The sequence below is a fragment of the Capra hircus genome, chromosome 13, assembly GCF_001704415.2.
Source record: "Capra hircus breed San Clemente chromosome 13, ASM170441v1, whole genome shotgun sequence".
NCBI lineage: Eukaryota > Metazoa > Chordata > Mammalia > Artiodactyla > Bovidae > Capra > Capra hircus.
In genome coordinates, this window is record NC_030820.1 from 46,114,453 (window position 1) to 46,138,906 (window position 24,454).

A 24,454-nucleotide genomic window follows, 5' to 3' on the forward strand; every position below is an offset into this window, starting at 1 on the left:
GAATAACAGGAGCCTCCTCCATAGAATGTGTGGAAGTTGGTGAGTGTAGTCATACTCCCTGACTGCTGCCTTCTGGCCGCTTTCCTGGCTCCTTTCACATTCTCTAGATGGCTCCTTCCCAGCAGCCAGGATGATCCCTCATCCTCTCTTACTCCTCAAGCCCATGCTTCCCTGTCAGACTTAGAACCACTCCTGCCAAGCCCTCATCCTGGTGGGTCCCTTGGCTGGTGCTGTATGTGTCTTGCTGGCACCACCCTGCTGCACAGTGCAGGGCCTTTGAGTTAATTTTTCCCTGTCTCGGAGTTTCTCATCTTACTATTCAGATTTCCCAGTAAGAGATCTCTTCCCTGGCTTCACAATTAAGTAGCCATTCAGTCTTTTTATCTGATTTCCATTCCTATCCCATATGATAGTCTCTTGTCTGTCTTTGGCCCTTTAGAAAGTGACCTACATGACAGGTAGTACCTTGTCCAACTGATTCTCCACACCCAGTCCTGAGGCCACTACCTTAAAAAAGATGGGTGGAGTTAATGTAATGGGTTAATATGCAAAGATTACCCAATATAAGGACTGCCCCATAACTGATGTTTAAATTGTTAGCTAAAATCATTACTGTACAGCCTATAAGGTGTACATACTTCCCTTAACAGACATGGAAATGAATTATGAAGCTGGAAAATGTGACCCATGAAGAAATATTTGAAGATCAAGGACTAAAGAAAAAAAAAACACCACAGAGATTTATATCTAGTATCTGATTATACAGATTCCAGGGTAATAAAATGAATAGTTAAAAGTCTGCAAATGAATTTGAATGCCTTTTTCCTGGAGCTTTCAAACTGTCAGGCATATATTTACTTTCCTTCCTTCCCCACTCTTCCATTTGTGACAGTGTCTGTAGGAAGATAGACTCTGTCACAGGAACAGAAACAAGGCAGAGAAGCTTGGGGCCTTGGGGCCATGGGGCCGTCACCAAACAATGGAGTGATTGAGCTCCCGCTTTGTTTCAGACGTCCATACAGAAGCTGTCCAGGCTGCGCTCGCTAAACACAAAGAAAGGAAGATGGCAGTGCCTATGCCTTCCAAACGCAGGTCCTTGGTTGTGCAGACCTCGATGGACGCCTACACACCCCCAGGTGAGCAGCAGGCCCTGTTGGCTTCAGAGAGGGATGAGCATGCCTTAGAATTAGGTTAATGCCAGCAACTGCAGTCTCTTTAGCTTTCAAAATCATGGTGCTATAATTCAGGTTTTTGAGAACCAGAAGTCCAGAAACAGTGTATATGCTCTAAATTAAACTTGGAAGGAAAATTGGCATGATTATGTATGCATTGTAATGTCTGTATAAATATGCATTTTAAGATTTTAGACTCAAATATGATACAGACTTTTGTTAAAGTCGTATAAAATTTAATTCTTCACACAGCAAGAGAAGTTGGATTTCTTCTCTGCTTAGACTGGTGTATGCATATTCTCAAGTCTTCAAGCTATCAGTAGGTTGTAATGTTCTGTTAAGAAATTGAATGAATTGAAAAATTTAGGCAGTTACTTCCCTGGTAGCTCAGTTGATAAAGAATCTGCATGCAATGCAGGAGACGCTGGTTCGAGCCCTGGGTTGGGAGGATCCCCTGGAGAAGGAAAAGGCTACCCACTCCAGTATTCTGGCCTGGAGAATTCCATGGATTGTCTAGTCCGTGGGGTCGCAGAGTCAGACACGACTGAGCGACTTTCACTTTCAGGCAGTTACTTAAATCTGGTGACATCAGTTTTTGCTGTAAAGTGCAGATAGTAGTTTTGGGTATCCAAGTTGCTTGCTTTGCCATCGAGTTACTAAAGCTGCCAAGGGCAGCATATCAGTGAGAGATGTAGCTCTATGCCAATAAAACTTTGTCATGAAAATAGGCAGAGAGTTTGGTCCACAGGTCTGTCCACCCCTGATGTACATGGTTGAAGGTAATATCCCATTTATATTTCTGCTTTTGTCACAGGAACAGAAACAAGGCAGAGAAGCTTGGGGCTTCTTGAATTTTATGTAACTACCTTATTTCTCTACTTAACTCTGTACAAATAATTATAATCTGTATCATGTGGTGCTAGTGGTAAAGAACCCGCCTGCCAATGCAGGAGACACAAGAGACATGGGTTCAATCCCTGTGTTGGGAAGATCCCCTGGAGGAGGGCATGGCAACCTACTCCAGTGTTCTTGTGGCGAATCCCATGAACAGAGGAGCCTGGAGAGCTACAGTCCATAGGGTTGCAAAGAGTCGGTCACGGTTGAAGCGACTTAGCACTCACATAGGCACGTACATGTTATTATCTTCAAAACTGAAGTGAAGCACAAAATTAAATGCCAGGTATCTGTTAGAAGCACAGGCCTAATTTACTTGATTTTGTATGTATGTGTGTATGCGTTTCTTGTTCCAGCATTATTCATGGCGTGGTTGCCACTCTGTCTTTTCTGCAGACCTAAGTTACCTGGCACACCCCTTTGTTCACAAGAGAAATTTAAGGTGGAATAAGAATAGTTGAATATATAAAGCACTTTTTGGAGTCTTGTAAAGTTTAGTCTTGAATGTTTGCAAGCAGTGAGGGTAACAGAAGCACATACTTCAACTTAGGGGTGTGATCAGGTATGTCCGATACTAATTCAGACCACTCTTCAACTTCTCATGCCTTCAAAAGTGAAAGTTCTGAACTTTGTAAGACAAAATTTAAATATAAAACTTAGTTGTTTTGTGTTTTCTTAAAAGATAATACAAGAAATGTTCTTAAGAATAGAATTTTCTAATAGGAAAGGGAGTCCTTTTTGCTGATTTCCTTACATTCCTTCATTTCTTAATTCTGAGCCATAACATGTAATTTGAACTGTTTTTAAATCAGCATGGGATTCACAGATGGCTCAGAATCTGCCTACAATGCAGGAGACCCGGGTTAGTCCCTGAGTCGGGAAGATCTCCTGGAGAAGGGAATGGCAACTCACTGCGGTATTCATTCTTGCCTGGAGAATTCATGAACAAAGGATCCTGGTGGGCTACAGTCCATGGGGTTGCAAAGAGTCAGACACAACCATAATTAGTATACTTAATCCTATTTGTTTAGTTTGTGGTTATAATTTGCCAAAATATGAATGTGAAAATTTTAATTTTGTATGTGTATAACAAACAGAATGGACTTACATGGATAACAAACCCACTTCAAATATATTTTAACCAAATCTTTGCAACCAGACAATATTCAGGGAGTTGGACAGTTTTCTGAGCCACTTTTTATGGGAAATACTGAGTCTGAAGTACAAAGTGCCGTGTGATTTATTTGTGTGTGTGCTTTTCTTTATGTTGACTCAATCCTCTGGGGTGTTACTGTGTCTTTCATGATGAGAGACAGAACTTTCAGAAGAACAAATCCTGTACAAGTGTCTTTGCAAAATATAAAAGAACATTATTGGAAATGTCATTTTTGGTGCATTTAATTGTTTGGTTAGCATTTTCAGGTATACTGTATAATACATCTTATAAACTGTCATTTAGTCTTGAGATAGTTTTGTACAATCATAAATGCCAACACTATCATTATAAATTTTTTTATTCACAACCTGCCACACTCACACACAACTTAAAATAGCACATGGCTCAGAGAAATACTTTGAATAAAGAAGGGCTACAGAGCATCGCACTTTGAACACTTTAAAGTTTAGTGTCTTGGAAAACGCCACCATGGCCTTCTTGCTTGGTGTCTGAGTGCACAGAAAAACATCTGGTTATTCCCCAGCGTCTTGAGTGGAGGACAGGTGAGGATGTCTTTGTCTGAGTTTGGAATGTCAAGAAGACTCTAGCATATATATGTACGGTAAGGTGCTTTGGATGAAGACCTCACGATACTGAAAAATAATTTGTCATCTGAAAAACTTGTGACTTTTCAAGAGTGTTCAAAGGTCATTTACCAATTAGTGTGTGAGGTGGGTCTGTGTTTGGAGAGGGCCTGGGCCTGGGAGTGCTGCTTGCCCCAGTCGCAGCTAACCGCCTCTGTCCCACAGATACCTCCTCTGGCTCAGAAGATGAAGGCTCGGTGCAGGGCGACTCGCAGGGCACCCCCACGTCCAGCCAGGGCAGCATCAACATGGAGCACTGGATCAGCCAGGCCATCCACGGCTCCACAACCTCCACCACCTCGTCGTCTTCCACCCAGAGTGGGGGGAGCGGCGCCGCCCACAGGCTGGCCGACGTCCTGGCTCAGACGCACATAGGTGAGTACCCCGCGGCAGCTGGCTGCACTGTTCTCCCCGTCCGTGCATTTGAGTGGCTGTTGAGTGTCCCTACCCTGTTTAGTTTGCATTTTCCCTGTCTGTGCATCGTGGCCTCAGAGCTCACTCGAGGGACAGGTCAGGCCCTGTTTCCGCTCCTGGGCTGCTTTGCTGCATTGGCTTTACTGTTCTGTGAAACCCTTGGTTTTTTCTATTTTTTATATCCTAGACGTCTTCTACAACTATAATTTAGGAGTTTTCTGCTCGTAGAGGAGTGCGTTCTTGTTCATTAGGGAAACATGCAGCCATATCTGGTTACACATTTTCTTCTCCTCATGCTATAATGCACTCCTAAGTAACATTTTAATCATGCTAATAAGCATGACTGGGCACTTGAGAGTGAGTTTGCCCTTACTTTGGAAAGGGGAGGCTTTCACCACTGCAGCTTTCATCACTATAGCATTTTTCTGCTATAGGCGTTCAGATTTCTGGGGTGGTTCCCAGAATGTATGTTAGGTTACAAGAAGTGGGATCCTTTGTATTTAAAAAAGCATGAAGTTAGGAAGCATTGGCAAGGTGTTTGAAAACTGTGTGAAAAAGGAAATTAAGTAAGAGTTGTTAGAGGAAAAGAGTGTATTGAATGAGCAGTGGGGCTCTGTGAACCTGGAGTACCTGAGGGTCATGTGTCGCTGCCTCTACCCTCACCTGACACTCACTGTGCCACATTCATCTGGTGTATGAGCTCCAGATCTGTTCTCGTCCATTTCCAGCTGTGGATTGAGATTTTTAAATACTGAAATAATATTAATATTCATAAAAATAAATCACTTGCTTTGAACTTGGTGCCAAGATGGTTCAGTATGTTCTCCATTCAAATGATGTAGAGCAGGGTCAGCCACGTCCAGGGACACCAGTGCGGTGGTTGAGCACTGAGCACAGGGCAGGTGCATCTAGCCTCATATCCAAAAAATCCCCATTTAGAAAATAGGCTAGTGAAATGAATGAATTCGATATTCTGCCACCTTCTCAGATTCACACAGTATTTTTTTTTCTAGATTACTGTCTCCATGACAGAGTCAGACGAGTTCTACACTGACTTCTAGGACTTGGCCCCAGTGGCGCTTGCTCAGCATGTAGCTGAGGTTAAAAGCCGCAGCCTTTCCAGAATCAGCAGTGAGGCCGATTGTCTCCCAGCGGGACACAGGGAGGGCTGGCTTCCTCAGCAGTCACTGTTGGCCTGCTCTAGTTTGTTAGTGGAAAGAAGAGGAATGATCTGTCCTTCCTTTGCCACCTTTCCATTGTGAATAAAAAGGGGAAAATAGGAAAATTCTTCACAGTTTTTAAAGTAATGCTTACCTGCAAAGTGGCATTATTAAATTTGACTTTAAAACATTTTTGGTAGCATATGTTGGTTACTGTGTACTGAGAAACTCTATTTGAAATCAGAGAAACTTGTGACCATTAGATATTTTTGAATACTTAAAAGTTTTTCCCGAGTGTTTAGGAACCTGAGACAGTCCCTCGACACTGTCAGCGTGCTTTATCCAGCAGCCACATGCGCAGGTGGGGCATGAAGCTCCTTCTACCTCTGCCCCTCACTCTGACCTTGGGAATGTGTGTTTCCTGATTCAGTTCACTTTTAAGGAAATATCAGCAATCTTACCAAGAGAAATACATAATTTTGGACATATTACTCCCTGCATTTGTTTCTCACTTTATGAAGTTACACACGGAATATTGGAGGTAATTATAGCACAGATAATTAAACCTACCCAGACTGTAAAAGGTTGCATTACTCATGTGTGTTAAGTCTCAGTGTAACTAAAAGAGAGCTCTGTGTATGTGACATTTCACTAATTTCTAATTTGGCACAAAGATAAGTTCCTAGAATATCTAGGAATTTTCTATAAATGCAAAACAAATTTTGTTGAAAAAAAGCAGTGGCAAAATAATAAAAAAAGGAAAATTAAGATTTTTTTATCCCTGTGACAAAAGCCAAAGAAGTCAAAATTCAGAATTGACAGTATTTGACCTTTTGTTGAGGCCATCAAAAGCCTACAAAATAAGAAATGTGTACATGTGTGTTTTAAGGAATGTAGGGTCAAATAAAGCACCATTTGGCACCTTGGGTGCAAAGAGGAATGCACCCTCGAGGTGAGGCACTTGGACACAGGGTCTGTGGAAATGTCTCTGGCACTGGGCAGAGGGAAAATGAGTGGTTAGAGACCACAAGTGACAGACGAGCGAGTGGTACTTCTGCACGGTTGTTTAGAAGGAAATCCTACATCCTTGTATGTCCATCCTGATGCACAGTGGCACCACTCACCCCCTGTCAGACTGGCTTAGTGGATGACGTGGTCCTCATCCAGGGAGTCTTTCTTCCTGTGGCTCTGCTAGATGGTATTCACACTTGAGCACTGACAATGAGGGCTCGAGGCATCCCTGTCACAAGATGCTAATGCCTGAGGTGTGCACGTTTGTGACTCAGGAAGATGGATGCACCATGCAATGGCCTCTGCAACCTAGACAGAACAGGGCCTCCACATTGTCAAGAGAGAAAAACAGAAAGTGTTTACAGAACCTTTGTGCATGCCATGTTCCTGAGACAATTGGCAGAGGATTAGCACCTCTGAAATACTTGATCAAAAGTCAAGGAGCATAATTTAGAGTAACCAGAAGAATTAAAGCAACACTTGAAACTTCAAGAAGCATATTTATAAAAAGGCACTGGAGTAAAATATTATAGGAATTAGCTACATGGAAATAGAGAAGGTAAAGAGAAACTATTAATACATTTCTAGATTAAGAAATAAGAACAAAGCAGAATAGATAACATTGTTGTACATTCAGCATCAAAATTTGTGTAGTCAGGAAATTAAAGAGACTTCTTCACGAGCTACAGATGTATAGGTAAGGTGTGTGTCATCTTTTGTGACTGATGCATTTGAGATGTTGTCTCATAGAGGTTTCATCTGCACGTGTTGGGGGTATATTGTCATTAGCCAGATATTCATAGAAGTAATTGCATTTCCAGAGTATCATAGAGTTTATCAGCATGAATGCTGCTGTATGTATCAGCAAGGAAATTCTCATCAGGTTTCCTGCGTCAATCCTGCTAAGCAGGTAGACGTGCCTGCATGTGCTTGATGCATAATTAGCCTGGAGCCTGGCATTTGTTCAGGATCTAGATTCTGGTTTTCTAGGGAATTTGCTCAGAGGGCTGAATGTAATAAATAACCATAATTTATTTATGTATAATCATCCATAGTATCAGTTCTTTCATAATCTCTTTACTGATACTTTTCAGACATTTACAATCTTGAAATACTAACTACACACCAAGGATGGTGGTATTAGCAAAGCCTGCATCACTGGGGCTGGGGTTTCTCTGAAACATTCTTGCCTCCCTTCCTGGCCAGGGTGTCCCCAGAAGCTGGAGTTTCCTGATTCAGAGGCAGTGTCCGCCTGTTTTTCCAGGAAAGGGCCAGAGAGTGGGTGTCAGGCTTTGTGGGCCATACAGTCCCTGCTGCTGTTCCTCAGTGCCCTGGCTCAAGAGCAACAGGCCGTGCGTGAACAGCAGGCATGGCTGTGCACCAGCAAGACTTCATTTATAAACACAGCTGACAGGCCGCCCCGTGAGCCATAGTTTGCCAGCTCTTGTTTTAGAGAATTTTAAGCCATGCTATTGAAAAAATAAGCAGGAAAAGAAAAATTTGCATTAGGTAACACAAGGCCTGTGAGACTCTTCCATCAATTACTGCATGTTTCTGTGGCTCTGTGGGTGATTCTGTACTAAAAGAAGCCTGGCTTGAGAGGTATATCTCTTTGGCCAACATGACTGTGGGAATTTTTAGTTAGGGCCTATCCTAGGTTTGGCTTCTAATCCTACATTTTCTTCATCAGTTCATCATAAATCTGAGATCTACAGATACTGAAATTAAGGGAATGTCACCATGGATCTTCGTCTATCTTCTTGTCGAACATCTCTATAACCACTGATCCCTTTCCAGTTCAGATATTTCCCTGTCTTTCTCCGTTCTTTTTTTTTTTTTTGATGTGATTCCTTTTCTGGGAAAGAAAGCTCCTTCTTTCCAAGGCTCATCTTGTCCTCATTCTGGATCCCAGCTCCTCCCACATCTGCTGACTCAACTCTCTCCTCTGTTGTGGCTTCACTTTTCTCCTCTGGGAACCGGAGCTCTGGTTGCGATGACTACTTTTTCTCTCCTTGCCCGCTGGGACCACACCCTGTTCTCCTTCCCCTCTGCCCTTGCTTCTCCTCTGGTGGCTCCTCTCCCCATCCTGTCTCTTTGTGTTCTTGCCCATGTCATCCACTCCCACAGTCTTTAAGGCTACCTGCTCTTTCACGACTTTCAAATCTGTACTTCTGTCTCCCATCCACATTTCAGAGTGCCTCTTGACCCTGCCTCTCAGCCCTGCCTGTGTCCTGAGATCAAGCTGTCTAATGAGGTCCTGCTGTCCTCAGACCAGCAGACCCCTTGTTCTGGGCATTCGACTGCCACGTGCCATGCAGGCCTCCTTCTGCTCCATCACTACTCTCAGTACCCTGGCTCCAGGCACCACACCTTTTGTCTCATTATTGTAGCCCTTCTCACCTCTGTCTGTCCTGTTCATGCTGTCCTTGTTGCCCTGTTGATGTTGTCAGGGCACAGATCTGCTCCTGCTGCTTTTCTCCAAAAATGCTTTGGGGCTTTTGCAGCTTGAAACTGATTTTATTTATTTGAATTTTATACTTAGAATCAAAGTCATGGCTTTGACCCATAATTATCCTAACCCTTCATCCAGGACATGCTTCATGCCGCAGGAGTACCTGGGGCCTGCTGCTCACACCTTGGTGCATAAAGCAGGGTGACATCTGTTCAGTTCAGCTCAGTTGTGTCCAACTCTTTGTGACCCCATGGACTGCAGCACGCCAGGCTTCCTTGTCCATCACCAACTCCCGGAGCTTCCTCAGACTTGTGCCCATTGAGTTGGTGATGCCATCCAACCACCTCATCCTCTGCCATCTCCTTCTCCTAGTGCCTTCAATCTTTCCCAGCATCAGGGTCTTTTCCAATGAGTCAGTTCTTTGCATCAGGTGGCCAAAGTATTGGAATTTCAGCTTCAGCATCAGCCCATCCGGTGAATATTCAGGACTTATTTCCTTTAGGATTGACTTGTTGGATCTCCTTGCAGTCCATGGGACTCTCAAGAGTCTTCTCCAACACCACAGTTCAGAAGTGTCAATTCTTCAGTGCTCAGCTTTCTTTATAGCCCAAGTCTCACATCCATACGTGACCAGTGGAAAAACCATAACTTTGGCTAGACTGACCTTTGTTGGCAAAGTAATGTCTCTGCTTTTTAATATGCTGTCTTTCCCCAAAGTTCAAATACATATGACTCAGGAAGTAGTAACAGACATTTACACATTATGCACTTGAGTTTCACAGATTTCTTTCCTGGAACTCATGAGAGGAAAGGATCCCCACACAAGGGGAGAGATGGCAGAAGCTGAGCCTGTGGGCTTGAGCAAAAGGATGGCAGTGTCACCATCATTGCAGGATGTGTGGGGGCAATGTCGCTTGTGCCCTCAGCCTCAGTGAGGAGCAAGTATCAGCACTGCGGCTCCACTGCTGAGAACACCGAGGCCTAGGGAGGGGAGGCCAGACCCCCATCTGCCGGGCGTGGGAGCACCTGTGCGTGACGCCCGGGGCTTGCTTCCCTGTGGCTTTTTTGTTCCAGCTTGGACCTGCTGGTTAAAAACACACAGAAATACAGTTAAACTTAGCATAAATGATAAAATTCCAGTGTCCCCATCACAGCTCGCTGCGTCTGTGGTCCTGCAGGACTATGGTGGTTGGAGCCCTTTGGCAGGAAGTTAAGTTTGTGGATGTAAAAGTCGAGAAGCTATTGTCAGGAGTTAAAGGTTTCTCTTCTGACTGCTGTATTTAAAATGGATAACCAACAAAGACCTACTGTACAACACATGGAACTCTGCTCAATGTTATGTGGCAGCCTGGATGGGAGGGGAGTTTGGGGGAGACTGGGTACATGTATACATATGGCTGAGCCTTCCCTGTTCACTTGAAAGTATCACAGCATTGTTTGTTAATCAGCTATATCCCACTACAAAACAAAAAGTTAAAGATTTCTGTTCTGATATTAGACTATCCTGAGATTTGTCTAACAGTAGCTGTCAAACCTTTATGGCATATTTGTGGCATAATTGTGGGAAGAAGGTCATTCCAGGTCTGAGAACCTGTGTAATCCTGCTAAAGTCAATCTCTCAAAGCTTTGGCTAAGAGAAATATTTGAATATTGAACCCTTTCTAACCATCTCCAGGTTTAGTCTGCAAATCTGAAAACCAACTGTGAATTGCCATTAGCAGTGTTTCACACACGCTCTCACTGGTAACCAGGGCATACTGTTCTTTCCCTGAGTGATTATTAAACAGTAAGGAGATAAATCTTCACTTACATTGTCATGTGTCAGTATGATACATGGGTGACACAGCAGTAGAACCCTCCTGTTGGGGCTTCTGTCAAACTGGGGAGGTGGATGTTTTGGGGGAAACCAAGGAGGAAGGCCTGCTCTTCTGGTGACCTGCACATGGAAGACAGGTTGGTACAGTGGGCAGCCAAGCAGCATCTCTAGCAACAAGCTGGATGCTCTGCCTGCTTCCCTCAGCATCATTGCAGGCACCTTTCACCGGGTATTACCTCCACGTTTCCACTGAGGAACCCAGTTTTCTGCTTCCATGTGGACGGCACACCCATGTCGTCTTAGGAAGCCAGGGCAGCTGGGTGGATGGGTGGTCTGAGGGCCTACATCACTTCCTGCTCAGTGACAGAAGAGGTCGTATTGACCAGGGGAGACTTGGGAGGGCCCTGTTGACAGATGGAAGGCTGGGTTCCTTAACACGGCTCTCCTTAGCTGTCATCAGTTAGTGGACAACGCGTACTTAGCTTTCTACACATGAAGAACAGATTTCCCCTTTTTCTTCTTATTTTAGAAGTTATTTGGGGACTAAAAATAACAGGCTGAAAGTATCTTCTCTGACCACTGACCCCTGAGGTCCCTAGTCAGAATTAAGGAAAGTTGCTTTTTAGCAATGTGAGAAACAGAAGCATGTTATCTCCAGTCATTAAGTAAGTGCTCTGGTGTACTCATTCTTGTGTTCATTCATTCTTTGAACTATCACTCCAGTGTTTGCTGAGTGCAAACGATGTGAGCTGGGTGTTGGGCAACTTCAGCATCTGAGTAGGACACAAGAGCCGGACTGAGCTGGACACCTGCAAGAGTGGAGATAGGGAAGGGGACGCATGGAATCCCATGGTGGAGCTGAGCAGGAAGGTCAGCTAGTACCCTGACACGGTCATGGCTAAAACAGCTGTCCACAGGGTTGGATGAGTAACAGACTAACATCCCGAATGGGAGGGGGATGCAGTGAGTGAGATGGACCTCTGGTACCAGTGGCACCGAAACAGCATATACTGTCCTGGAAGAAGGCCAAACACGCTCCTCTCCCATCTTCCCTAGTGCCTTGATTCCAGGGTCTTCAGGAACCCATGGCAGCTGCTGGGAACAGAAGCCATACCAGAGTGGATGAAATAGGTCCCACCTGTCAGGGAACAGGTGCAAAGCTGTCACAGTAGCTCTGGGGCAGTCACAAAGGAGGTGACACCTGATAGGTGGCTAGAAAGATGGCTGCCATTTTTCTGTTGATTTTAAGAGTTTTGGGAAATTGAACTGAGGAATGGTGGGTTATCTGGCTCAGAAGATGCAAACCTGCTCTGATGAGAATCCTTGGTCTTCAGCTACTGGTGCATTTGGACCTGATAGGTCTCAAGCCTGGGGCTGATGCGCACTTTAGACCTTTGAACCTGCACCTTCAGCCACACTATGTTTTATCTTACCCGTAAGTGTTTCTTGAGCATCTTTTATATAAAAAGGTCTTTTAAACACTACCAAAAAATAGGTATTGAACTCAGAGTTAGATACCTGGAGGCCTGATCTTTATACAAATGAATCAGGGCACTGTGTGTCACTGCAGTGGCAGAATGTTCTTGGCTTCATGACAGCAGCCAGCTGCTGGGTTTATGATCCTGCAGTGACAGCATATGTGGGGAGTTTGCAGGGGAGGGGGAGGGGCTGGCATATAAATAAATTTGGAAAGCACGTTGAAGTCACGCAGCTGTCACTGCTCCTATGTCTTAATCACCAGATGTATTGGAATGGTTCCTTTTCCCACCTTCAAAGTGGCCGCTCAGCACAAAGACGTGTTGACCGTCACAGTGGTGTGGCTACCATGTAACAGGAATAGGTAAATCTGAGTAAGATGGAAATGCAGGGAGCTTAACGTTTTAGCTGCTTTTGTCTTATGTGGCTAATCTGAAATGTTACTCATCATACGTTGGCATCTATTGTAGTTTGATTTGAAATATGAGGCCCCTGTGAGTTAACTACTCAGCCATGGAGAACTAGATTATATTGAAACATGAAATAAGGTCTGTTTGGCCAAAGCACGTGCCGGGGAGATGAAGAGAATGAATATAAGCACATGCGGGGGAGATGAAGAGAATGAATGAATGCAGTGTCTGAAATATTAAGGGGGTCATTTAAATGGTCCTCAGGAGTCTGACAAAGCATCCCATCCCCACCCTCCTCTCTCTAACAGGTGAGCTTTTTCTGGGCTGTGATCTAAGAAATTTCCCTTAAGTGTGTGTGGTGGTGGCTCAAGCAGCCATAACAGAGCACTTTAAACATAGCTTAAACAACTCTCATTCCTTGGTTTGCAATCCTGGAGGCTGGAAGTCTGAGATCACAGTGTCAGCAGTTTCTTCTGAGGCCTCTCTGCTGGGCATTTAGACAGCTGTCTTCTCTGTGGGTATCTGTGACCTCATCTTTTCTTACAAGGACACCAGTTAGATTGAATTAGGGCCCTTCCTGGTGGCTTCATTTATGCCTTAATTATCTTTTTAAAGATCACTTTCTCAGACTTCCCTTGTGGTCCAGTGATTACGAATCCACCTGAGAATGCAGGGGACATGGGTTCAATCCCTGGTCTGGGAAGATTCCACATGCCACAGAGCAGCTAAGCCCTTGCACCACAACTGCTAAAGCCCGCGCGCCCTTCCCCACGCTCCACGACAAGAGAAGCCACTGCAACAAGAAGCCCACACACCACAGCTGGAGAGTAGCCCTTGCTCGCCACAACCAGAGAAAGCCTGTAGGCAGCAGTGAAGACCCAGTACAACTGTGAATAAATTTATTGACCACTGTCTCCAAACACAGTCACCTTCTGAGGACCTGGGGATTAGACTCCAACATGTGAATTTAGAGAGGACATAGTTCAGTACATAACCACCTGGGCACTTCTGGAACAGGGAGATGAGAAGTGGGGAGCTGGGCTCTCTGCTGATGGCCTGTGCTTAGGGGCTGATGCCAGCTGTTATCAGCGATCTCCAGGTTCAGACTCTGGAAGAGTAGTTGTTGGTGCCATGAGCTGACCATGGTTCCTCTCCTGGCACGTCTGTCTGCATGTCTGGTAACACCAGTGCTTATGTCCCTTTATCTGTGTGATTCCCACTGTCACTCAGAGGTAGGCACTGTCATTAATACCTCTTTTACAAGATGCGGGATGGAGGCATAGGAAAGTCAATAACCGGTCCCAGGTGATGAGCTCTGAGATGTGGACCTCCCATGAGGTTTTCCATGTACTGATTAGTGTGCCCGGGCTCAAGGGTCTCCAGAGTCCCAAGTACCTGCATTTGGTTGGACTGTTGCTACATTTGAAGCTTACCTAGGAGTTCAGGTTAATATTTCTCAGCCTCAAGTCTCACTTGGTGTAATATCTCTTAATGTACACATGTTCACTGCCATAGAAGTCAGTCTCTTCACTTCAGGTGGATTCGGGACTTGCCAGTTTACCTACTTGTTAAAATTACCTGCAACCTCAGAACAATACCCATGACCGAGGTGGTTTCCAGACATTTGCACAACAGCTAAAATTTGAGTCCCTGGCATGCAGGTTCCCAGCAAAGTCAACTGGGCATGCCCTGGCTTCTTGTTTAGCACAGTCTTTAAACAGTGTTCTTTCTGTGATCTCTTTGGTGTTCTGTTTTTCCTTGTTTTTGTGCTTTTCATTAGTGAGTTCACAGTTTAAACTGGCCTTCATTTGTAGTGCCAAGGTAGGCAGTGGCCACAGGAGAAAGGCTTTCCAGTACCTGCTTCCCTTTAACAGCACAAAATATTACGCTTCTTTCATGTGGAATTATAGAATCTTCACAAACCAGTTAAATCTTACTAGTTTCTGTATCATAAGGCTTAACAAATTAAAATTAATAGTATAATACCCATTACTAGAACTTACTATGTATAAAATGACTTCACAAGTCTCATTTGACATTCTCAGTGTGCCTGGGTCTTTGCTGTGTGTGGGCTTTCTCCAGTTGCTGAGAGCAGGAGCTACTCTCTAATTGTGGTCTGTGGGCTTCTCATTGTGGTGGCTTCTCTTGTTGAGCTCAGGCTCTAGGCTCATGGGTTTCAGTAGTTCCAGCATGCAGGCTGAGTCATTGTGGCAAACAGGCTTAGTTCCTGAACCAAGGTTTGAACCCATGTTCCCTGCATTGGCAGATGGGTTCTTACCCGCTGTACCACCAGGGAAGTCATATGTCTTATTTAATAAATGGAAAATTGGGCTTTCTCTGTTTAACCATTTAAGTTCTTAAGTTTTATCATCAAGTAATGTGTGGAGGGCTCACTGCATGTCTCATGTGCAGAACGCAGTATCCCATACACAATAGATGTAAACAGTTGTTTTTTGAATGACTGGACTGTTCAATACTGTTCATGCTAAAACAGATATTAAAATAGCCACTATTTCTATCACGAATTGTTCTCAGAATTTCACATGTGGTGTTCAGTCACTCAGTCAAGTCCAACTCTTTGAGACCCCATGGATTGCAACATGCAGGTTTCCCTATCCTTCATCTCCCGGCGCTTACTCAAACTCAGGTGTGTTGAGTTGGTGATACCATCCAACCATCTTGTCTTCTGTTGTCCTGTCTCCTACTGACTTCAGTCTTTCTCAGCATCAGGATCTTTTCAAATGAGTGAGTTCTTCGCATCAGGTGGCCAATGAATTGGAGCTTCAGCATCAGTTCTTCCAATGAATATTCAGGGTTTATTTCCTTTAGGATTGACTGGCTTGATCTCCTTGCAGTCCAAGGGCCTCTCAAGTCTTCTCCAACATCATAGCTCAAAAGCATCAATTCTAATATTGTAAAGTAATTAACCTCCAATTAAAATAAATTAAAAAAGAATAAAAGCATCAATTCTTTGACACCCAAATGTCTTTATGGTCCAATTCTCACATCCGTATATGACTACTGGAAAAACCATAGGTTTGACTATATGGATCTTTGTCGGCAAAGAAATGTCTTTGTTTTTTAATATGCTGTCTAGGTTTGTCATAGCTTTTCTTCAAAGGGGGCTTCCCTGATAGCTCAGTTGGTAAAGAATCCACTTGCAGTGTAGGAGACCCTGGTTCAATTCCTGGGTTGGGAAGATCCGCTGGAGAAGGGAAAGGCTACCTACTCCAGTATTCTTGGGCTTGTGGCTCAGATGGTAAAGAATCTGCCTGCAATGTAGGAGACCTGGATTTGATCCCTGGGTTGGAAAGGTCCCCTGGAGGAGGGAAAGGCTACCCACTCCAGTATTCTTGGGCTTCCCCTGTGGCTCAGATGGTAAAGAATCTGCCTGTAATGTGGGAGACCTGGGTTTGATCCCTGGGTTGGAAAGACCCCCTGGAGGAGGGAAAGGCTACCCACTCCAGTATTCTGGCCTGGAGAATTCCATGGACTGTATAGTTTGTGGGGTCTCAAAGAGTCAGACTGAGCAACTTTCACTTTTTTCACTTTTCTTCCAAGGAGCAGGTGTCTTTTACTTTCATGGATGCAGTCAGCATCTGCAGTGATTTTGGAGCCCAAGAAAATAAAGATGGTCACTGTTCCCAGTTATTCCCCATCTATTTGCCATAAAGTGATGGAACCAGATGCCATGATCTTAGTTTTTTGAATGTTGAGTTTTAAGCCAGCTTTTTCACTGTCCTCTTTCACTTTCATCAAGAGACTCTTTAGTTTTTCTTCCCTTTCAGCCATAAGGGTGGCGTCATCTGCATATCTGAGGTTATTGATATTTCTCTTGGCAATCTTGGTTCCAACTTTTGATTCATCCAGTCCAGCATTTCACATGATATACTCCGCATATAAGTTAAATAAGCAGGGTGACAATATACAGCCTTGACGTACTCCTTTCCCAATTTGGAGCCCAGTCTGTTGTTCCATATCTAGTTCTAACTGTTGCTTCTTGACCTGCACAGAGATTTCTCAGAAGGCAGGTAAGGTGGTATGGTAATCTCATCTCTTGAAGAATTTTCCACAGTTTGTTGGGATCCACACAGCCAAAAGCTTTAACGTAGTCAGTGAAGTAGAAGTAGATGGTTTTCTAGGATTTTCTTCCTTTTCCGATGATCCACTGGATGTTGGCAATTTGATGTCTGGTTCCTCTGCCTTTTTAAAATCCAGCTTGGACATCTGGAAGTTCTCGGTTCATGTACTGTTGAAGCATAATCGGAAAATTTTCAGCATTTCTTTGCTAGCATCTGAAATGAGTGCAGTTGTGTAGTAGTTTGAACATTCTTTAGCATTGCCCTTCTTTGGGACTGGAATGAAAACACCTTTTCCAGTCCTGTGGCCACTGCTGAGTTTTCCAAATTTGCTGGCATATTGAATGCCAGCAGTTTCACAGCAGCATCTTTTAAGATTTGAAATAGCATAGCTAGAATTCCATCACCTTCACTAGCTTTGTTCATAGTGATGCTTCCTAAGGCCCACTCAAGTTCACGCTCCAGGATGTCTGACTCTAGGTAAGTAATAACACCATTGTGGTTATTTGGGTCATTAAGATCTCTTTGTATGGTTCTTCTGTGTATTCTTGCCACCTGTTCTTAGTATCTTCTGCTTCTGTTAGATCCGTTCCATTTCTGTCTTTTTTTTTTTCCATTTCTGCACTTTATTGTGTCCATCTTTGCATGAAATGTTCCCTTGGTATCTGATTTCCTTGAAGAGATCTCTAGTCTTTCCCATTCTGTTGTTCTCTTCTATTTCTTCACATTGATCATTGAGTAAGGCTTTCTTATCTCCTTGCTAATGTTTGGAACTCTGCCTTCAGATGAATATATCTCTCCTTTTCTCCTTTGCCTTTCGCTTCTCTTCTTTTCTCCACTGTTTTTAAGGCCTCCTCAGACAACCATTTTGCCTTTTTGCATTTCTTTTTCTTGGGTATAGTTTTGATAACCCCTTCTGTATAGTATTACAAACTTTACATATGTTAACTTATTTACATATGTGTATCCAACAAGCAACTAGTTACCATTTTTCCCATTTGATGAATGAAGAGACCAAAGTATAGAGATCAGCATGCTTTCCAAGGTCTCAAGAATTTGCAGAATTGGGAGTCAAACCTCAGGCTCTCTATATCTAAAGCTTAACTCTTAACTGCCTCTATTATGACAGACAGGTAAATTACTCTGTTATGAGCAAGCACATAACTTACACTATCTTCTTCCATTGGCCACTTGATGACATTATTCTAATTAAAATGTTACAGTTAGTCATTGATGTGGGTCCTGCAGTGATATTGTGACTGAAGTTTTACCTAACTTTGTTCATGTTGAGCAGTGTAAATTATGGTAAAGACCATCTTTATGCCTAAGTTTTTTTCTAGTTTTTGATTCAGAATGTTGTCCTCTTCTTAGGATGTGGCATTTTGGAAAACTTAACTGCTTATGTATAAATGTATCATGATTACCAGAAAACTTACAGTTTGCTTCTTTACAGAAAATCACTCTGCACCTCCTGATGTAACCACTTACACCTCAGAACATGCAATACAAGTAGAAAGGCCGCAGGGCTCCACGACGTCACGGACAGCCCCGAAATATGGCAATGCCGAGCTCATGGAGACTGGCGATGGTACGTCTTCCAGCAAGTTTTCCTCCTTTGTAAATTCCAAGTGCCCTTCTGTGCCCTGACTGGATGTGTTTCTTCTAGGGACACAGTCGGCTCATGAGCTCATCAGGGCCTTCATGAGCTTCCCTAGAAAGTGGCGCAGTTACAGGAAGTGCAGACTGTCTCCAAGGGCAAGAGTTACTCCTTGGTGTAGGAGTTTAGTCATGAGAAGAAAAAGGTTTGATAAAATCCTGCTGTTTTTGGTGGTGAATGATGTTGATTCCACAGTTACAAAATTAGTGCAGGTGTTAAGACTATGAACAGGTACTTGGAGATCAATATGGATTAATGCATCTGAAATAATTGACAGAGATGGGCAGTGTGGTGCTTTAGACTTTGGAAGAAAGAGGGTCCTTTTCTCCCTCCATGTTGAATAAAGTGTTGGTGATTTGTGTACAGCCATTGGGGTTCTCTTATTCCTCGAATCTTTCATCTTTGCATGCTCTAACATCTTCCTGTTACCCATTCTGAAGTGACAGGCTGGAACATGAACTTCATGCTTTATTCTGCATTCCTTGACCTCCAGGGTCATGACAGTTAGCATGGAACCTGATGATGATGTAAAGTGTTCTTTACTTGGAAGATGTTTGTAGCAGCTTCTGTGTGCCCTCTATACCAATGTGCTTGTGTCTGTGACCCAGTGACTCAGGGGTAATGAGGAGGCCTGAACCCAGCCTCCAACAGGCTGATGCCTCCTCACTGTGGTCAGAGCCCAAGGTTGCTGGATTGCGAGTTCTCTGTTAGTACAGATGGAGTCAGTCCAGTGTCCAGTATGACTGGTTTCTCTGGACTGCTTCTCAGTGTCAATGTCTGTGTAGTCCTCCACTAAATCCATTGTTTCTTGAATCTGTCATTACTGTTCTTGTCTTCACCACTTAAGTATCTTTGTTGCCTTTGAAATTTATCATCTTCATCTCCTCCTCCAGGTAAATTCATCTGTTGTCTAGTCCAGTGATGTGATAGCATCTGGTATCAGAACCACATGGGGCAGTTGTTGGAAAACAGATTCTGGGCCACATCCCAGACCTAACACATGAGAAACTCTGAGCTGGGTCCTGAAATAATGTGTGTGTCCTGTTTAAGCTGGAGTACCAGTGGCTTTGAGAAATAATCTCTGATTCATCCAAACCAGATTCAGTTGAGTTCAGTTGCTCAGTCGTGTCCTACTCTTTGTGACCCCATGGACTACAGCATGCCAGGCTTCCCTGTCCATCACCAACTCACGGAGCTTGCTCAAACTCATGTCCTTTGAGTCGGTAATGCCATCCAACCATTTCATCCTCTGTCGTCCCCTTCTCCTCCCACCATCAGTCTTTCCCAGCATCAGGGTCTTTTCCGATGAGTCAGTCCTTCACATCAGGTGGACAAAGTATTGGACTTTCAGCTTCAGCATCAGTCCTTCCAGGGCTGATTTGGGGCTGATTTCCTTTAGCATTGACTGGTTGGATCTCCTTGCAGTCCAAGGGACTCTTCAAGAGTCTTCTCCAACACCACAGTTCAAAAGCATCAATTCTCCAGTGCTCAGCTTTTTTTATAGTCCAGCTCTCACATCCATACATGACTACTGGAAAAACCATAGCTTTGACTAGACAGACCTTTGTTGGCAAAAGTAATGCCTCTGCTTTTTAACATGCTGTCTAGGTGGGTCATAGCTTTTCTTCCAAGAAGCAAGCGTCTTTTCATTTCATGGCTACAGTCCCCATCTGCAGTGATTTTGGAGCCCAAGAAAAGTCTCTCACTGTTTCCAGTGCTTCCCCATCTCTTTGCCATGAAGTGATGGGACCAGATGCCATGATCTTAGTTTTCTGAATGTTGATTTTCAAGCCAACTTTTTCACTGTCGGTTTTCCCTTTTATCAAGAGGCTCTTTAGTTCCTCTTCACTTTCTGCCTTAAGGGTGGTGTCATCTGCATATCTGAGGTTATTGATGTTTCTCCTGGCAATCTTGATTCCAGCTTCATCCAGTCCAGCATTTGTCATGATGTACTCTGCATATAAGTTAAATAAGCAGGGTGACAATATACAGCCTTTACGTGCTCCTTTCCTTGGATTTGGAACCAGTCTGATGTTCCATGTCTGGTTCTAACTGCTGCTTCCTGACCTGCATACAGATTTCTCAGGAGCCAGGTCAGGTGGTCTGTTATTCCCATCTTTTTCAGAATTTTCCAGTTTGTTGTGATCCACACAAAGGTTTTGGGATAGTCAATGAAGCAGAAGTAGTTGTTTTTCTGGAACTCTTGCTTTTTTGATGATCCAGCGGATGTTGGCACTTTGATCCTGGTTCCTTAGGCTTTTATAAATCCAGCTTGAACATCTGGAAGTTCACAGTTCATGTACTATTAAAAACTGGCTTGCAGAATTTTGAGCATTACTTTGCTAGCGTGTGAGATGACTGCAATTGTGCAGTGGTTTGGACATTCTTTGGCATTGCCTTTCTTTGGGATTGGAATGAAAACTGACCTTTTCCAGTCCTGTGGCCACTGCTGAGTTTTCCAAATTTACTGGCATATTGAGTGCAGCGCTTTCACAGCATCATCTTTTAGGATTTGGGAAAGCTCAACTGGAATTCCATCACCTCCACTAGCTTTGTTCATAGTGATGCTTCCTAAAGCCCAGTTGACTTTGCATTCCAGGATGTCTGGCTCTAGTTAAGTGATCACACCATCGTGATTATCTGGGTTGTGAAGATCTTTTTTGTATAGTTCTGTGTATTCTTGCCACCTCTTCTTAATATCTTCTGCTTCTGTTAGGTCCATACCATTTCTGTCCTTCATTGTGCCCATCTTTGCATGAAATGTTCTCTTGGTATCTCTAATTTTGAAGAGATCTTTAGTCTTTCCCATTCTGTTGTTTTCTTCTATTTCTTTACGTTCATCATTAAGGAAGGCTTTCTTATTTCTCCTTGCTATTCTTTGGAACTCTGTATTCAGATGGGTATATCTTTCCTTTTCACATTTGTCTTTAGCTTCTCTTCATTTCTCAGCTATTTCTAAGACAACCATTTTGCCTTTTTGCCTTTCATTTTCTTGGGGATGGTGATGCATCCTGTACAATGTCATGAACCTCCATCCATAGTTCTTCAAGCACTCTATCAGATCTAATCCTTTGAATCTATTTGTTACTTTCTCTGTGTAATCCTAAGGGATTTGATTTATGTCATACCTGAATGGTCTAGTGGTTTTCCGTACTTTCTTCAATTTAAGTCTTATTAGCTAGAATCAGCTAACCAGATTAGCTGGGACTATTTAATAGGGGAACATTATGTTTAGATACTGAGAATTCTGGGTTGTATATTTTTATATATTTTCAAGATTGTAAAATATTTAATGTCTCAATTCTGAAAGTGCTCATAGAATATTTGAGACTATTAAAATGGTTATTTGATTGAAATTTTTCCTTGAAAGCTGTCGTATCGTTCCAAAAGCTGAGTTCTGTTTTTGTGACACTGTGTGGTGGACGGCTTCCCAGGTAAGGTTAGCGGTTAAGGAACCCACCTATCAGTGCAGGAGACATAGAAGATACAGGTTTGATCCCTGGGTCGGGAAGATCCCCTGAGGAAGGTGTGGCAGCCCAGTCCAGTATTCTTGCCTGGAGAATCCAATGGACAAAAGAGTGTGATGGGCTACAATCAATGGATTCATAAAGTGGCAGACTTGACTGAGAGACTGAACACACACGCTTGTGCCATGAATAAAGGCCTCTGGCTCAGTCAGAACAGGAAAGACCTCCTGTGGTTGTGGTTCTTTTGTCCAGGAGCTTAGAAGGTTCTAGGCCTGTAAATTTACAGGTTCAGGTTTCTAAGCTCCTTGAATAGGAATGAAATCTGCCTGCAGAGGAGGGTACATTTGATCCAGTTATGGCTTCAGTGTCTTGGTGCTCCTTTTGTTCATTCATTTAAATTTTTTAAAATTCCACGTCTTTTTCACTGATCATTTTCAAAACTATGTAGCATTTATTATCCTAAGAAACATATTATAAGGTGGGGTTTATTTTCCTCAGTACACATGGATAAATATTAATATATGTGAGTTCTGTGTTAATATCATAAATTGAATTTAGAGACTTTGGTTGCTTTGCTTCTGGGATGTGTCCCCTAAATGTTCACTCAGGAGAGTGGGTCTGAAAGGCATATAGAAGGGACCCGGCTGTCACCTGAAAGAGGATAGTGGCACTTGTAGCACCTCAGGTCCCTGTACTTCATCGGGAGGTGTCAGGGTGACAACTGGAGGCCGAGCACAGGTGGTCTCAGGGGAGACTGGGACTTGGGGAAGATCTCTGCTTCATCAGCTTTCTGATGAGACAGAGGAGAACCTGAGACGGATATGAATGAGGAGATGACAGACCCTTTTTTTAGGAATAGAGGTGGGACCAAGCCCAGTCGGTGGTCTGGAGCTATTCCCAAGGTCACCAGAGCTAGACAGCTCACAGGGTAAAGAGAATCATTTCTGCTCCATCTTTATTCTCTGTCGAGGCTTCCCAGCAAGGCTACATGCTGGGACCACTCTCCTCGGAATGTTCTTGTTGACAGAAGTCATCTAGGGACACAGGGCACCAGGCTGAGATGGGACAGAGTGTGGTTCCACAGCCGTTTTTACCACGGCTGCTTATTCATGGTGGTTTGTGCTGAGAGTCAGTCCACCTGCCTCATGATTCTGTTTTCAGGTGTGCCTGTAAGTAGCCGTGTATCTGCAAAGATCCAGCAGCTCGTCAATACCCTCAAACGACCCAAACGACCACCCTTACGGGAATTCTTCGTCGATGACTTTGAGGAACTACTAGAAGGTGAAAGAGCCCCTTCCTCCACGCTCATCCAGTGTTTCTGTGACCCCATAAACTGAAGTTATTTCTTGACCAAGGTTGTTTGATCTTTAAAAACAATAATCTTGTGTTCACAGGAAATAAGAATCCTGCCTAGAATCTGTAGGTACTGTTCCGCAAGGTCCCTTTAAACAAACATATGCTCAGTCCCAAAACAGCTGGTTTAATACCACTGGTACTGACTCTGAGAAGCATGTGATTTTGTCCCATGAGCCAGTCCTCTTTCTAAGGACTCTATGAAGCTACAGAAATGCAAGGAAATCAGACAACCTGAGCTCAGCAAGCAGTGCATTCTCTCTGCGTAGGCTTTAGAGGAATGCAAAGTGAGCTGTGGGAATCTTGCCTTGCTGCCTCTCTGGACAGCTTCAGGAGCTGGATGTCTTCACTCTGAACATTCCTGAGCCTTTTAATACAAGAAAACCTAAAATTGAAACAAAGTGCTGCTTGTTGTATCAAAACCAGTCTCCTTATTTTCTTGGTCTTTGTGCCACAAGTAAGACATGGTTGATTTTCTAGCCAGCAAGTGGAAATCATCTGTCATACACTGTGCGAGAAACCTTCCTAGAAGTATAAAGAATCACCACTCAGATTCTCACCCATCTAAAGATTCCGGCAGATTGTTCTAATTATAGGGCATTTATCTTTGTTTTACTTAAGAAAATATGAGCTGTGCTAGTTACTCATGGTAGTTGTAGCAAATTCAAATTTACATCTCCATATTTCAAGGGCACAATATACTTCAGCCAGGTTTGAACTCTTTGGAGTCTACAATTACTGGTGTATGTTGCGAATTGATGTTTTAAACATGGCTATTGTAATGTTTAGGACTTCCCTGGTGGTTCAGCCAGTAAAGTGCCTGTCTACAATGCGGGAGACCTGGGTTCAATCCCTGGTTTGGAAAGATCCCCTGGAGAAGGAAATGGCAATCCACTCCAGTACTATTGCCTGGAAAATCCCATGGACAGAGGAGCCTGGTAGGCTACAGTCCATGGGGTTGCAGAGAGTTGGACACGACTGAGCAACTTTACTTTCACCATTGTAATGTTAGACTCTAGGTGTGTTAAAATGCATAGTTTTACTTGCCCATTTATAAATGCATTCAGATCTCCCTAAGTTCTACATCCTGACATTGCCTTGGATGTTGGAAGAATTACGTGCCTTGGTTATATCCGTGAGGCTCATATGTCAGTTGTAGCTCTAATTCTAGAAAAGCATCTGTGCATGTTTCCTGTAATAAATTTCTAACTCAAGTATAAGTCTTCTAGCTTCTTTAAAATGAAAAAGAATGATTGTGCTAATAATGGCTGTATTTTTCTTGAAAACCTTCTG

The 24,454-nt window shown here is 43.5% G+C and overlaps 1 protein-coding gene across 5 annotated transcripts in view; it reads left to right on the forward strand.

The window, feature by feature from the left end:
- DIP2C (disco interacting protein 2 homolog C) overlaps window positions 1–24,454 on the forward strand; it is a 306,573-nt gene that overhangs the window by 184,948 nt on the left and 97,171 nt on the right. For all 5 annotated transcript variants that reach the window (XM_018057349.1, XM_018057350.1, XM_018057351.1 and 2 more), the window contains 4 exons: window positions 1,011–1,136; window positions 4,032–4,241; window positions 18,138–18,272; window positions 22,970–23,089. In XM_018057349.1, the coding sequence (XP_017912838.1) occupies window positions 1,011–1,136; window positions 4,032–4,241; window positions 18,138–18,272; window positions 22,970–23,089 (591 nt within the window). The remainder of the gene's footprint in view (window positions 1–1,010; window positions 1,137–4,031; window positions 4,242–18,137; window positions 18,273–22,969; window positions 23,090–24,454) is intronic.